Source organism: Callorhinus ursinus, unplaced genomic scaffold (genome assembly GCF_003265705.2).
Source record: "Callorhinus ursinus isolate GAN/ISIS: 27379988/994484 unplaced genomic scaffold, GSC_fseal_2.0 scaffold21, whole genome shotgun sequence".
NCBI lineage: Eukaryota > Metazoa > Chordata > Mammalia > Carnivora > Otariidae > Callorhinus > Callorhinus ursinus.
In genome coordinates, this window is record NW_027397083.1 from 16341343 (window position 1) to 16355755 (window position 14413).

The 14413-nt window shown below is 33.9% G+C and overlaps 1 protein-coding gene across 6 annotated transcripts in view; it reads right to left on the minus strand.

Annotated features, from left to right (window-relative positions):
- Positions 1 to 399: 399 nt before the first annotated feature.
- Positions 400 to 14413, minus strand: part of QSER1 (glutamine and serine rich 1) — a 79382-nt gene continuing 65368 nt past the window's right edge. For all 6 annotated transcript variants that reach the window (XM_025879003.2, XM_073904790.1, XM_025879000.2 and 3 more), the window contains 5 exons: positions 13895 to 14032; positions 11054 to 11151; positions 7235 to 7387; positions 5285 to 5380; positions 400 to 4086 (listed from right to left, as the gene is read on the minus strand). In XM_025879003.2, coding sequence (XP_025734788.2) covers positions 3946 to 4086; positions 5285 to 5380; positions 7235 to 7387; positions 11054 to 11151; positions 13895 to 14032 — 626 coding nt within the window. In that variant the 3' untranslated portion in view covers positions 400 to 3945. The remainder of the gene's footprint in view (positions 4087 to 5284; positions 5381 to 7234; positions 7388 to 11053; positions 11152 to 13894; positions 14033 to 14413) is intronic.

The window sequence follows — 14413 nt, forward strand, 5'->3', positions numbered from 1 at the left end:
GCAGGGAGCCCGATGCGGGGCTTGATCCCAGGACCCCATGATCATGACCTGAGCCGAAGGCAGATGCTTAAGCGACTGAGCCACCCAGATACCCCTAGAGATTACTTTAAAAAAAAATTAAGACACAGCGAATATGCTGAATATATATTTACTTGAAATAGTTTTTAAAAAATCATATGAAGGTAAAGGCAGGATCTTATTATTCTGAAAATTAAGGAATCAGGATAAATTCGTATTTACGTACTCAATAGCTTATATAGATTTGTTCCTAATAACTTTGTTTAGGACTTTACAACATACTATGTGTGGTGTGAAGAATTTATAACGTGATGATGCTTTTGGTTAATAGAATACCTCAGTTTTCGGTTCTTAAAAAAAAAACACCTTAAAACATTCTGATTTTGTTGTTTAAAAAATTGTTTTCATTTTAATGATCTGAGTTAGTAACAAACAAATATACAAAATTGTCTTTCACATTTCCATACATTGTATTATGGACCACTTAAAACTCTGGGCTACAAATGCAGGTTTCTTTGTATCCTTAACTTCAATTATTGTCACTTATAAATAAAGGTGATTTTCGAAAACATGCATTTGTGAACATAGATGCCAAAAGTTGTACATGTAAGTTAATGTACAACCAATAGTGTACATTGTTCATTTGTGCAGTTATGTGTCAAATGCAATTGACACAGGTAGAAGCAGTTATCCTGGGACAGTTTACTCTATCTGAAAAGCATTTTTGAGAAGATGGAACTACAGTTTAAAACAAAAATTGTATTCTACAAATACAGTAAAATTCACAACTTGCACATCTGAAGCAACTTTTGGGACCCAAAGCTGATTCAATAACCTTGCTGCTATATTGGTTTTATGGGTATATTTCCAAAATCATAGACTGGAAAAAAGCTGTTTTAACAAAAATAAATATATATATTAAAAGGGAAGTGAGACTTTAAAAAATGTGAGGAAAGCTCTGAAAAGAGTAATAAGGTATGAGTCACCTGTAATTTTCACTTTTAAAAGTTTTAGAAATTTAAAGAAATTTAGAAACTTAAAGGTAATCTGAACATTTTCTAAGCTGTTTTAAATTAGGATTTTTCCATCCCACCAATGTTTTCTATTTGATAGTATAATAAAAATATGGACGGTTTCTATTGTTGACTTACCATGATAATTCATTAAGTCATGATAAATTTGTGACTTCATTAGAGGATCAAATAAGTGGAAAACGGGTTATCATGAAAATGGGAACAAGGAAGCCCATTCTATAACCACTAATCTGAACTACAAATAAACATCAACACAAAATGATTTTTTATATTAAATTATTTCCAGGTATCTGTAGGGAGGAAAATCCAATCTTCCTTAAAAATGTTTTCCTGGGTGGTGGCAATATGTGCTTTACCTCTTAAACTCTATCTACAACCTAAAATTATTTCTCTATTATAAATTTCAAACTCCCTGGCAAGGAATGTGAATGCTAACCAGCTAGGTATTTATTCAACTTCATACAAAGAAAGGACTCATGAATGGACATCGTAATAAGAGTCCCACTTTTTGCTAAGGCCCAAGTTTGATGTCCTTGCCTATAATATATAATATACGATCAAATGAGAGAAGATGGTGCAAAACAACTGGGTCTCCTTCAGGCAGTTATCAAAGACTTGGCCTCTGATATTATGAAAACACTTGTTCTACTACAATGAATACAATTACCAACATTTTGAGGGGCAACTGAAGTTGAAAAGGAAATGGGTTATTTTCTATAGGAAACATAAGATCAACTTTAAGAAAACGTCCCTGTTTTCCATGGGCCTTACGAAGGAGATGTGGCTAGTGATTTCGAACATGTACTTCAAGTGTTACCTAAATGCATGACAGCTCTTAAAAATGTTTAAACATCAATGATTCAGAAAAGTAAGCTGGGGGGAGTAAAGACATGTACGTATAACACTACATTAGGAGATGTAGTTATCTACTCTGCACTTCGTAAATGAAAGAAACCAATTCTGTCCAGAATCATATCAGAAAGAAATATGGCTGCTTCCTACTCTTCTCCAGTTAGCAAAATCAATTTTATGATGCTCTCACTGCTGAGAAGTCTCATTTGAGTTAGGCAAAATGAATCTAATAGGTTACTCTTGTTTTCAAAATAAACTGTTTAAACTGGTCTTTTTAAAAAAAGTTTTCAGAAATGGAATATTTAACCATTGAGAGAAACTTCTATTAGTACCTTGTCTAATGGCAGGTACAATGATTGTTTGATTAAGGATTATTGCTTTTAATAAGATAACATCAGAAATAAATATGTAAGCTTAACTCAAATACTCATTTTCTACTCAATGCTACAATGTTTCATTCTCAAATCAAGTCACATGTTATCTTTAATTTTTTGCCAGTTTACCAAGGTTTTAAGTATAAGAAGTTGGCCTGTTAACTCAAAATCAAGACAACAGCAATGTCCACATAAGCACGTCTTATTTGGGCATTGAGCAGGAACACTGCTTTCTTGATAGGACTTAAGGCACTAAATGGTGGTAAAATAAACAAAAAGTATGATGATTAACAACTTCTTTAGAATCCTAAAAAAGGAGATCGTTTAGAAGGACACTAGTAAATCTTTTTCTCAAACAAATAAGGCATCCTGTTGGCAAACACAAATAAAACAAAAGGTCATGTTGAACCTAATACATTCACTGTCTCAGCTAAACTACTTGAAACACTAGCTATCAAACTAAAGAAAGCTACAACAGCATGTATAAAAGTTGGAAAGGCACCAAAAGGAGAGTTCTACCACTTCCAGTTCTAAGAGTTAGGTAAGCTGTGTTTAACACTGCATGTCGCCTATTTATAAATTTTATTCTTCCAAATGTATAATGGTGGTTAATTTTGATTTTGACAAATTGGTTAATCAAGTACTAGTAAGGAATCGATTTTCATGAATTAGAAAATGACTGCAGTGTCTAACACAACTCCACTTATAAAGCTACACTAATTCTAGTACTGAATGCATATTCTGGATAACACTGAAGCAAATCCATATAAACAAAAATGGTTACCTCAAGATAGAATTCACAATAGAAATTCAATATATAACTAAATAAGATTTACTGAAAATAATGAAAAGTGTAGTACAGATACATCAAACATAATTATAACCACATTTTCCTTGTGAAAAATACAACTATTAGTGAAATAAAATGTACAATTGAAAATTTTTCCAAAGGAAAAAACAGTATAAAGGAAAATACTTTTCTTTGAGATAGGGAAAATAGTATGTCATTGTTTTTTTTCATTACAATATAATTTGACACAAAAAGCAGTCCTAGAATTGCACCAATTCCACATCCAGTTTCCTGAACATGTTAAGAGTAAAAGGAGTTCGTAAAGCAGAATGCAGTTTCTGAATTTCATATTTTAAATTGAGGATATTCTCATACAAAATGTCACATCACACCAGATCTGTTTACATAATGTACAATACTTTCCATTTTGTGGCCAGACACAAATATAAACATAGGCGTTTGGTGCCACCTCTCTTTCGTTCTGGTGTTTAGTCAGAGTCAGGAAAAAAATAATCAAGTTACTGAAGTGTTATCTCTCAAGCAAAAAAGAAAAATTATATTTAGTGCATGCTTCATCATTTTGTCAAAAAACATTTCTGAAAATAAAACTCAGTTACCCAATGGTTTACAAAATAGAAAAATCATTCATTAGGATAAAAATGTGGTGGGATTTTAGGTCCATTTCCAAAGGACTGACTTCCTGGGCAGCACGACTGTCCTTCAGCAGAGGTCATCAGTAAGTTCTATGAGCAAAGCAGGTGTGCCTGCAGGAGACCACCGCTTCACATTCACTTATCTGAGGCCCTACACCCGCTTTGGCCCTCCATCTCTGCCAGTTCATTAGTGCTATAACACAGACGGAACTTTCGTGGAAATGTTAGGAACATTTCTGCTGTACATGATTTAGAAGTTCTCCGAATTTTTCAAATAGGTCTTCCACCCATTTTACATTTTTCATACAAAGTTGAACAATTTCTTCCTGTCCTAAGTCTTCATTTCTTTTCTGCACAGAAGAAATCTAAAATAAAGAGAATGACCATATTAGCTTATACTTATCACTTTATGGGCTCTTCATAAGGGTTTACGGGTTTCTGTATCTTGAATGAAAAGGATTTTATGAATACACCTACAAATACTGATTTAAAAAAAAAATTCCATCCGTGGAGAATGATTATTTCGTATAAATTTGGGTGAAGTCTAATCCTATCATTTTTAGCTCCATGAGGGCAAAGAGGAAGGCTAGAAAAAAAAAATGGTTCAAACTTCTGAATTCCTTCCTGTGTTAAAAGCTAAGTGACAAATTTTGGGGTGAATTCTGCAATTCAGAGCAATGTAAAAATAGTCATCATATTTTGCATGACAATCTTTATTTTCTCCTTTGCTAGGTTAGATTTATGAACATCTTTCCACCGATTATCACCAAATACATCAAGTGTAGCCTCAATCCAACTTAACTCTTAAACAGGTGGTAGTGCTGATAAAAAAGTCCAGTCCACAGCCATTTAAGCTTTGAGGAACTTGATCATTCTATCCCACCCACGGGGCGCCTGGGTGGCTCAGTCGTTAAGCGTCTGTCTTCAGCTCAGGTCATGATCCCAGGGTCCTGGGATAGAGCCCAACATCAGGCTCCCTGCTTGGCGGGAAGCCTGCTTCTCCCTCTCCCTCTCCCCCTGCTTGTGTTCCCTCTCTCGCTGTCTCTCTCTCTCTGTCAAATAAATAAAATCTATCCCACCCACAAAATGGTATTATTGTCATATATAACTTCTGAGCAACTTAAATTATGATACGTAAAAGTTACAATTAAATTTTAACTATCATTTCTTCCTGACCATGCACAAAAACCCCTTTCTCAGCAATTAAGTGGGAGAAGGCCATTTTAGTGATAAGGAAGACAGTAGGATATCAAAGCAGTGACTGAAGTGAATTAAAGCAGGATCATGATGGATTATGAGTGAAGAAAATGAAATCAAGTACCATTTATTATGGCAATGTAAAGCAAGCATAACAGCTTAAAAACATTACCACTTACAGCTCTGGAAGAGCCTCAGATTAATATGAGCAAAACACATAACAGACTCAGAATAACATTATTTACAAGACAATATAGACACATGTATTTTTTAACAATTCTCTTTAAGACATTAAAACATACTATAGCTATAGTCTCCTTAAAGTTCAGAAAAACACTTCTTTTTTAAATAAATGAAAAAAATTACCTCATCTTTACATATCAGATAAACATGATATTTATAATGATGGAGTGAATGATACAAAGAATACAGCTGTATTTTCTCTGGATCAACAGCAAACTCCTATAAAAAGAAGAGTTTATAGTCATATTTATTTCATGGAATTTTTGAACTGTGAATACTTTTACAAAAATACTAGACCAAAAGTCTTAATGGAAACCTTTTTTTTTTTAATTTTATTTATTTATTTGAGAGAGAGAGAATGAGAGATAGAGAGCACGAGAGGGAAGAGGGTCAGAGGGAGAAGCAGACTCCCCACTGAGCGGGGAGCCCGATGCGGGACTCGATCCCGGGACTCCAGGATCATGACCTGAGCCGAAGGCAGTCGCTTAACCAACTGAGCCACCCAGGCGCCCGGAAATCTTAAAAATAAATGACTAATATGGCTAGATATAGGCTTAAATATGGACAAGAGGCTTATTCAAAATAAGAATTTAAATTGTAGGGGCGCCTGGGTGGCTCAGTCATTGAGTGTCTGTCTGCCTTTGGCTGAGGTCATGATCCCGGGGTCCTGGGACCGAGCCCCGCATCGGGCTCCCTGCTCAGCCGGAAGCCTGCTTCTCCCTCTCCCACTCCCCCTGCTGTGTTCCTTCTCTTGCTTTGTCTCTCTCTGTCAAATAAAATCTTTTTTTAAAAAAAAGAATTTAAATTGTATTTTAGAATCTTCACTCTTTTTTTCTGAATATAAACACACAATATTTCAAAAAAATTTAAACAGAAAAATTTAAACAGTAAACATGTAAGATGACTTATAAAGTAAAAGAATCCTATAATCTCTTGCTTCAGACATAAATAAGGTTAAAAGCATGGTATATATATTCTTCCATATTTTTCCATGTATAACATGTATTAATGACACAAATTCTGTAATGGGAAGGAAATCCTACTACACATATTGTTCTGCAACTTTATTTTTTATAACTTGTTTTTAATCTAACTAAACCTTGCATCTTTCTATTTATTACATATAACCCCCTCCTGCTAAAAATTACATGAGGGCAGGGCATTCTGACCATTTTTCACAGTTGTATTCCTAGTGCTTAGAACTGTATTCAGCACATAATAGGAACTCAAAACATTTTACTGAAAGAATGAATGAGTCTCTTTTTAAAAATTACATAGTATTACATTATCTGGATGGCTCTTTATTTATCCAGTTTCCCACTGGTGATGCATAACTGGATTGCTCTTATAATTAGGCAATGAGCAAAAGCATACATTTTTATGCATTTGTGAATGTGTTTCTACAAAATATATTTTTGACGTGAAATTGATGTTGCTAAACTGATTTCTAAAAAGGCAGTAATTTAGACTATGTTTGAAAATGAGTGAATTCTAATTTCAATAATTTTGCAGATATGGAATATTGAATCTTATGGAACATGTGCATACTTACCTATATGCATTTGTATCTAATGACAAAAAAATATACAGAAAATATAAATATAGGCATCAGGTAATTCCTTGCCTATTCATCTTATTTTAAAAATCTGCAAGCACTGGGTGCTTGGGTGTCTCAGTCAGTTAAGCATCTGCTTTTGGCTCAGGTCATGACCCCAGGGTCCTGGGATGGAGCCCCACATCCAGCTTGCTGCTCAGAGGGAGTCTGCTTTTCCCTCTGCCCCTCCTCCCACTCATTCTTTCAGTGTCTCTCTCAAATAAAATAAATAAAATCTTAAAAAAAAACAACAAAAAAACAAAACTGCAGGCACTAACTACATGCAGATACTGTGCTGGGCAATGGAGAAAAACAAAGTAAGACCGAGTATCTGTTCTTTGAGCTGGAGCTGCTCATTCCTACCTGAAAAGACTTCACAGTTAGTAACAATACAGTAAAGTATTTGCTCATTTCAATATTTTAAAGAGGAATTATATTAACTGGAAAAGGTGTAATTATATCAAACCATATATACTTACTTGTGCAGATTTGGTGGTTGTTTTAGAAGTCCTTAGAGTTTTCTTATTATAAGTTTTGCCATTCATTTTGATTTTAGAAATAGTAGAACCCCCACTTTTTGCTTTGGAGTCTCGAGTAATTATTGTTAGTTCGGGAAAGCTTTCTAAAGCATTCTTTAAAATAAAGCAAAAATAACTGACATCAGAAGAAAACTAATCCAAACTACTTCCAGCTATTTGAAAAATACAGAAATATATACATACATTTATATATAGTACACACATATATAGATGGGGTATGGTAAATATATACAATATAGAAATACACATGGGTATTAAACAGAGCCACAAATTCTTTGTAGCTCCTCCATCACGATGTGGAATCTACTTCCTCATCCCTTGAATCTGGGTGAACCTTACCTTATGACCTGTTTTATGCCAATAGCACATGGCACTGTAGGGACTCCTTAACAAGCCAGAGAGTTCTAGAAATGCCTCTCTGTGGCTTCAAAGTAGGAGAAAGAGGGACACAGGTTTCTTCAAAGCTCTACCAATTCAACCACTGTCAACACCCTACTCTTGGCCAAGCCCTGCTATAAAGAACGCATCTGATTAGATGAATGGGATCTCTCCCTGATGAGAACAGTGAAAACAAGTAGCATTATAATACTTCTCTGGCTTCACCACCTCTCTGCTTCTTTTGACCTCAGTTGTATGAATTCATGAGTCTGAAACAGACCCTGATGCATTTTCTGGCCACAATGACACAGTAGTTACTCACTGATAACTTAGTGGCCATGTGGCCAAACCAATTCTAGGCCACTCATTAAAAGTCACTGGCATATACATCAAAAACTAATGATGTGATGTATGGTGATTAACGTTAACAGTAAAAGATTAAAAAAAAAAAAAAGTCACTGGCATATTTTGCCCTTACCTACTTGGCAAATCATTTGGACATGAAAAACTACAAATAATAACTGAATGATATTTGTAGCTAAATTTAACTAGTTTAAGTACTGTTTTAAGGGGCACCCGGTTGGCTCAGTTGGCCATGGAGATTACTAAAAAAAAAAAAAAAAAAGTTGTTTTAGAAGATTAAACTGAGTTAATACAATCATTTATTATTTTGACACTAAAAGGGTTCAAGTGCTCCCATTATATTTATTATTCAGAACGGAGTTCCCATTTGATAAGCTACACTGTTTTATAAACAGTTACAACTTTTAGAGCCAACTCTCTTCCAGACTCTTGAGTTCTCAAGCACTTTTCGTGTTAAGACGCTAGCTAAAGATGTTGGAAGCACATGGATTTCAGAGGAAAACAGAACATGATTAACTTCAAAAGGCTTTAGGATTCCCAAAATTACTGAGATCATGTTAATGGTGTTAATTATTTCTAATGAATAGAAAATTTTTTAATCTTTTATAATTTACTATTTGTAGTATTTTACTATTTTAAAATCATATAGTAATACTGTGCATGTATTTTGGCTTTGAAATGCAAGTTGCTAAAATGAAAATAATAAAAATAACTAATTCAAAATTAGAAATTTTGTGGTTTTTTTCTTTGAAAGTAAGAATATGAAAACTAATTTTTCAGTTGTTCATCATAACTATTGCATAAGCCTTAAATACCTACTGAATTATTAAATTCCAAGTGGTAGCTTTATTTTAATACAAGTTATTAGAGAACTGGTTTAACATTTCTAAATGGCTAGCCAATGGGTGGCTTGGCTGGCTTAGTTAGTGGAGCATGTGACTCTTGATCTTAGGGGTGTAAATTTGAGCCCCACATTGAGTGTAGAGATTACATAAAAAAATAAAATCTTTAAAATAAAATGGGAAGCCCAAACTGGTCATTTTAAAGATTTAGTAAATTTTTAGAAAACACATATAACAGCATTCTCTTCTCTGCAGAAAATATGGCATTTTCCAAATTTCATTTGATGACAGCAGTTAAGCCGAAAATACTGGACTAGGAGTCAGTAGAACAGATTCTAAGTACTAAGTTTCATACTACCTTTTGACTTTTTTTTCTTTGCAAGTGCATGTCAGTGAAGAATATAGGACTATTAGTAGTTTGGTGTCATTTAAATTTGATTTTTTTTTTTTTAAAGAAAACTCTGCACCCAATGCAGGGCTCAAACTTACAACCCCCAGATCAAGAGTCACATGGCTCTGTTGACTGAGCGAGCCAGGCACCTCTGGTGAGATTTAATTTTGAACTCAAATCTCAGAGCTTTAATTTTCACCTAGCTAAAATGAAGTCAGCTTTCACTTTTATGTGGAGTTTAGATAAAACAGGGATGTGAAAAAGCTATACAAATTACCCGAATGAGTTGAAAACTTATATCCACACAAAAACCTGCACACAAATGTTTACATAGTAGCTTTATTGATAACTGCCAAGATAAGGAAGCAACCAGGATGTCCTTCAGTACATGAATAGATAAACTGTGGTATATTCAGACAATGGAATATTATTCACTGGTAAAAAGAAATGAACTGTCAAGCCATAAAAAGACATGTTAGAAAAAAAATCTTTTTTTTTTAACAAGTGATTTTTTAGATCTTTATTTTTTATTTTTAAAAAGCAAGCTCTATGCCTAATGTGGGGCTTGAACTCACAATCCTGAGATCAAGAGTCATATGCTCTACTGATTGAGTCAGCCAGGTGCCCCAGAACCTTAAATTCTTATTAGTATTTGAAAGAAGCCAATCTGAAAAGGTTACATATGATATGGTTTTCAACTATAGGACATTCTGGAAAAGGTAAAACTATAGAGGACAGTAAAAAGATCAGTGGTTGCCAGAGGTTAGGTGGGAAAGGAGGGAAGGATAAATAGAGCACAGAGTATTTTCAGGGCAATGAAACTACTCTGTATGACACCTTAATAGTAGGTAACATGTCATTATACTTTTCTTCTTCAAAGCAACAGAATGTACACCACCATGAGTGAGTCATGCAAACTATGGACTTCAGGTTAGAAGGATGAGTCAATATAGGTTCAACAATTATGATGAATGTACCACTCTGGTGGGACATGCTGATGATGGGGAAAGTTGTTCATGTGTGGTAGATAGGAACTCTCTGTACTTTCTGCTCAATTTTGCTGTAAACCTAAAACTGCTATAAAAATAAAGTCTCTTGATAAAAATAAAAAGCTATACAAATGCATAAAAAAACTTCTCCCAAGGTAGATATGATCAAATGATTCTAAATGTTGTATGTTATACTTTCAATAATAAGAAAAGCTGGAAATTTTTGACTACGAAGTAGCTTCTATGATAAATTTTGTGTTTAGATTAGCTTTTTGTTGTTCTATATTTCTGATAACACCAAAACCAACTTAAGAGTTCCAAGCTGTATTAACAGATATAACTATATATATCTGCCATTATGTTAGGATCAGTTTTTCCTCAGATACTGAGTAAATCAGGCATGTAAGGGAATTTTGATAACTATGCTAAGAAAAGGCCAATTCTAATTATAGATGAAATATGAAAATTTTGAAAAGGTTTAAAAGAAAAATGACTGAAATTTGGTAGTTTAAAGGAAGTACTTTTGAAAACATCTGGAAATTATGTAGAAGGAATTCTAGATGCATATAAAAGCCTAAAAAATGAATTTAAGCAGTGAAAAGCAAATGATTAACACTAAGAATGGGCTTAATAAAATAAAAAGACAAGCTGAACAGACTCATAATGAATAAAAATCAAATTTTCATTGGGTGAAAAACTGTATAAAACTGAGAATGACTTTCATAAATTTCCTGCCTATTACACTTAAGGCTATGACTGCCAGTGAGTTTGCTAATAAATCATCTGAAGGAAATACCTTGAATGACTGATCCAAATGAAGATTCAAAAGAAGTCTCTTTCGGTTATCGTTCAGCATGCTATCTATTTTTTTCATATGAGGCAAAAGTAGCTCGTCTAAAACAAGATAAAAATTTATTTTAACAGGATAAACTATCAACACAAAAACCTGTAAAAAATCCAACTTTTCCTCAAAGTTAAGACATTAAATTCATGGGTATATATAAATACTACTTTTAAAATACTGGACATGTAGCTTTCTGAACAAAAGCTAACTTGAAAAATAGGTCTGCAATAGCCAAGTGAGAAAAAAGCAGCATAGAATGACAGGATCAGAAGTCCTGGGTTTTAACCTTGTCTCTGCTACTAGAACTGACTGATGACAGCTAAGTGACCAGTAAGCAAATTGCCTAATTTCTCTAGACCTCATTTATCATCCAAATAATCATATTACAAAATATAGATTTACCTGACATTATAAAATTCTGTAAAATACCAGACACGATTTTTTTTTTTTTTTTAGCTTTTATTTATTTGACAGAGAGAGAGAGAAAACGAGTGCACAAGCAGGGGGAACAGCAGGGGGAACAGCAGAGGGAGATGGAGAAGCAGACTCCCTGCTGAGCAGGGAGCCTGATGAGGGGCTCGATCCCAGGACCCTGGGATCATGACCTGAGACAAAGAAAGACACTTAACTGACTGAGTCACCCAGGCGCCCTCCCAAGTATGATATTCTTAATTTAACTGTAGTTTGGGCCAGAGAAAACGTAAGGGAAAAAAAAATGATCAAAATCCAGTTTCAAAAACACAAGAGCCAAAGAGTTATTTCAGAAAAGGGGAGAGTAAAAGTAGATAAAGATTTCTAACTAAAACTTTTCACTTTCTTTTTCTAAGGAAACTTTAGAAAAACTTTAAGCTCCTTTAAGAAAAGCACTTTCGGGGCACCTGGGTGGCTTAGTCATTAAGCATCTGCCTTTGGCTCAGGTCACAATCCCAGGGTCCTGGGATCGAGCCCCGCATCAGGCTCTCTGCTCAGCGGGAAGCGTGCTTCTCCCTCTCCACTCCCCCTGCTTGTGTTCCCTCTCTCACTGTGTCTCTCTCTGTCAAATAAATAAAATCTTAAAAAAAAAGAAAAGCACTTTCATCAGACTATTAATTACTTTTGGTGCTATATTAAATATTTTAGGTTACTAGATTATTTATTTATCAGCAAAATAATGTATTTCATAATACTAATCACCTTTAATAACCTTTCTGAAAATGTATATATAATCCTCAGAATCTGGCTACTAATTTCGTACCTGGATAAAATGATTCTTTATATTTGGAATACAAACATAAGCACAGTGACCAGCAAAAGAACACTTCTAATTGAAGAAAAAGTCCTTAGTGAGGAATGCGTTCTAAGGTCACTATACCACACCTTGATAGTTTTCTTTTACCTTTCTAGCAGTGATTAAATCATTTCAAAAACTGTAAGAATTTACATTTCACAAAACAATGTTGTAAACATTTGTGGATTATTTTTAAAATAGAACAATTAATGTCCTTCTCCCTTATAGCAAATGGAGAAAAATCATAAAACAATGATGAGCAATAGAAAAAAAAATCAATTAAAATACAACTACCCAGGAATGACCAGTACTAAGAGATGTGTATTCTATGATGCAAAGAGTTTTGATTGGGTGAAAAAAACATTTAATGGCAAAAATGCCAACCTGGGGAATTAACTATTGGGTTTTAATTATGGTTATTCTACCATTAACTTGTTCTATAACTCTATGAAATACATTTAATCTCTTTGAACCTTAGTCTACAAAGTAAGTGTTTTAGACTAGGTAATCCCTAACGTCTCTTCCAGCTCTACATGATTCTAAACTGACTGATGTACAGATTACTGCCTCTGATTTTATGGTCAAAAAAATGATGGACCAGAAATTAGACCTTGGATTTTAATCCCTTCTTGGTTACTTGGAAATTGTGGGTTTGTTTGTTTTTTTTTAATTGTGGGCTCTTAAGCAAGTCACTTCTATGAGCCTCACTGTCTTCATCTACAAAATGGCTGTGTGAATTGTTTTGGGATTAAAACAGAACAATGTGTATTAAAGTATGTGGAAATAAAATACGTATTATAAGGCACTGCTGTTGAAGTATATTGTTAGTGATTTTTCTTTGTTACTATCTTTTGATCATACATGCATACAATTCATTTTGATAGAAGGGTAATGGAAACTGGCTCATTAATCCTTCTGTTCCTTTTTTTCAGTTGTCCTTGGAGAATGCCATAGTAGCTGAGGGGTAAATATTAGTGAGCAACATTAAATAAATGAATCACCAGTTTATTTCAGATATTAATTTCATCTCTTTCACTATAAGAAAAAGTTATTAAAGGAAGAGTATAAAGGACTAATATTAATGAATATAACACAATGCATGCATTGTTTTACTATTAATTGATTAGAAAATAATTATTCTGTGATGTATCTTTTACTAGACACAAATATATGATTTTATAATCTTTATACCACTATTATCCAGTTCATCTTTCCAATTATCAGAAAGTATAATATATTGACATCTGGACCTTGCGTGTAATACAGACACTTAGTGAAGACTTGTGGGTAGTTATATAATTTTTCCATGTGTAGAAATCAATAAAAATACATTCAGTATAAAGTTGTTCAAGTATTGACAATTCATGAATTATAGGATTACTTTATAGAATAAATATCATGGATTTGTGAATTGACAATGTACAGATATCTGTTATAAAATCCATATATTAAACATGTAACTAACAGACAAGAATAAAGAAGATCCATGAAGTACTACCAAGAAAGTACTACTTAGCAGACTGTACCATTGCTCTTCTCTAAGGCTTGCATTGTGTCAGGGTCCAAAGCAATGCTAACAAGCAATTCCATGTAGCTCTTAAAGGTTTCCTTCATTGCTCTTGTGTTCAAAAAACGAGTGACAAAGGGAGCTGGAGGATCAAATTCTGGGAGAGTAAAAAGATGAAATATTAAATATCCTTCCTGATAACTTTAAAAACACTTTTATTTATAACAAGAACCTAGAAGCAGATAAAAGGTTGTAGGTAAAATTTCTTCAAATTCAAGTTTTGCCCATTTGGCTTTTAAAAACACCCTGGGTTAGAGATTCTCAAAGCTGGTTTGTACATTACAATCAGTAGAGAGCTTTTAAAACAAAACAAAACAAAGAACCCAGATTGCTGGACTTACTAAAACAGAACTTTTGGTGGGGGTAGGCGGGTAGGGGGTGGTAGCAGTAGTAATGAAGCTTAAATATTATACTTCTAAAGGTTCCCAGGTGACTCTGAAGCCCAATCTCAGCCCAGCATTTGTAAACGTCAGCACCA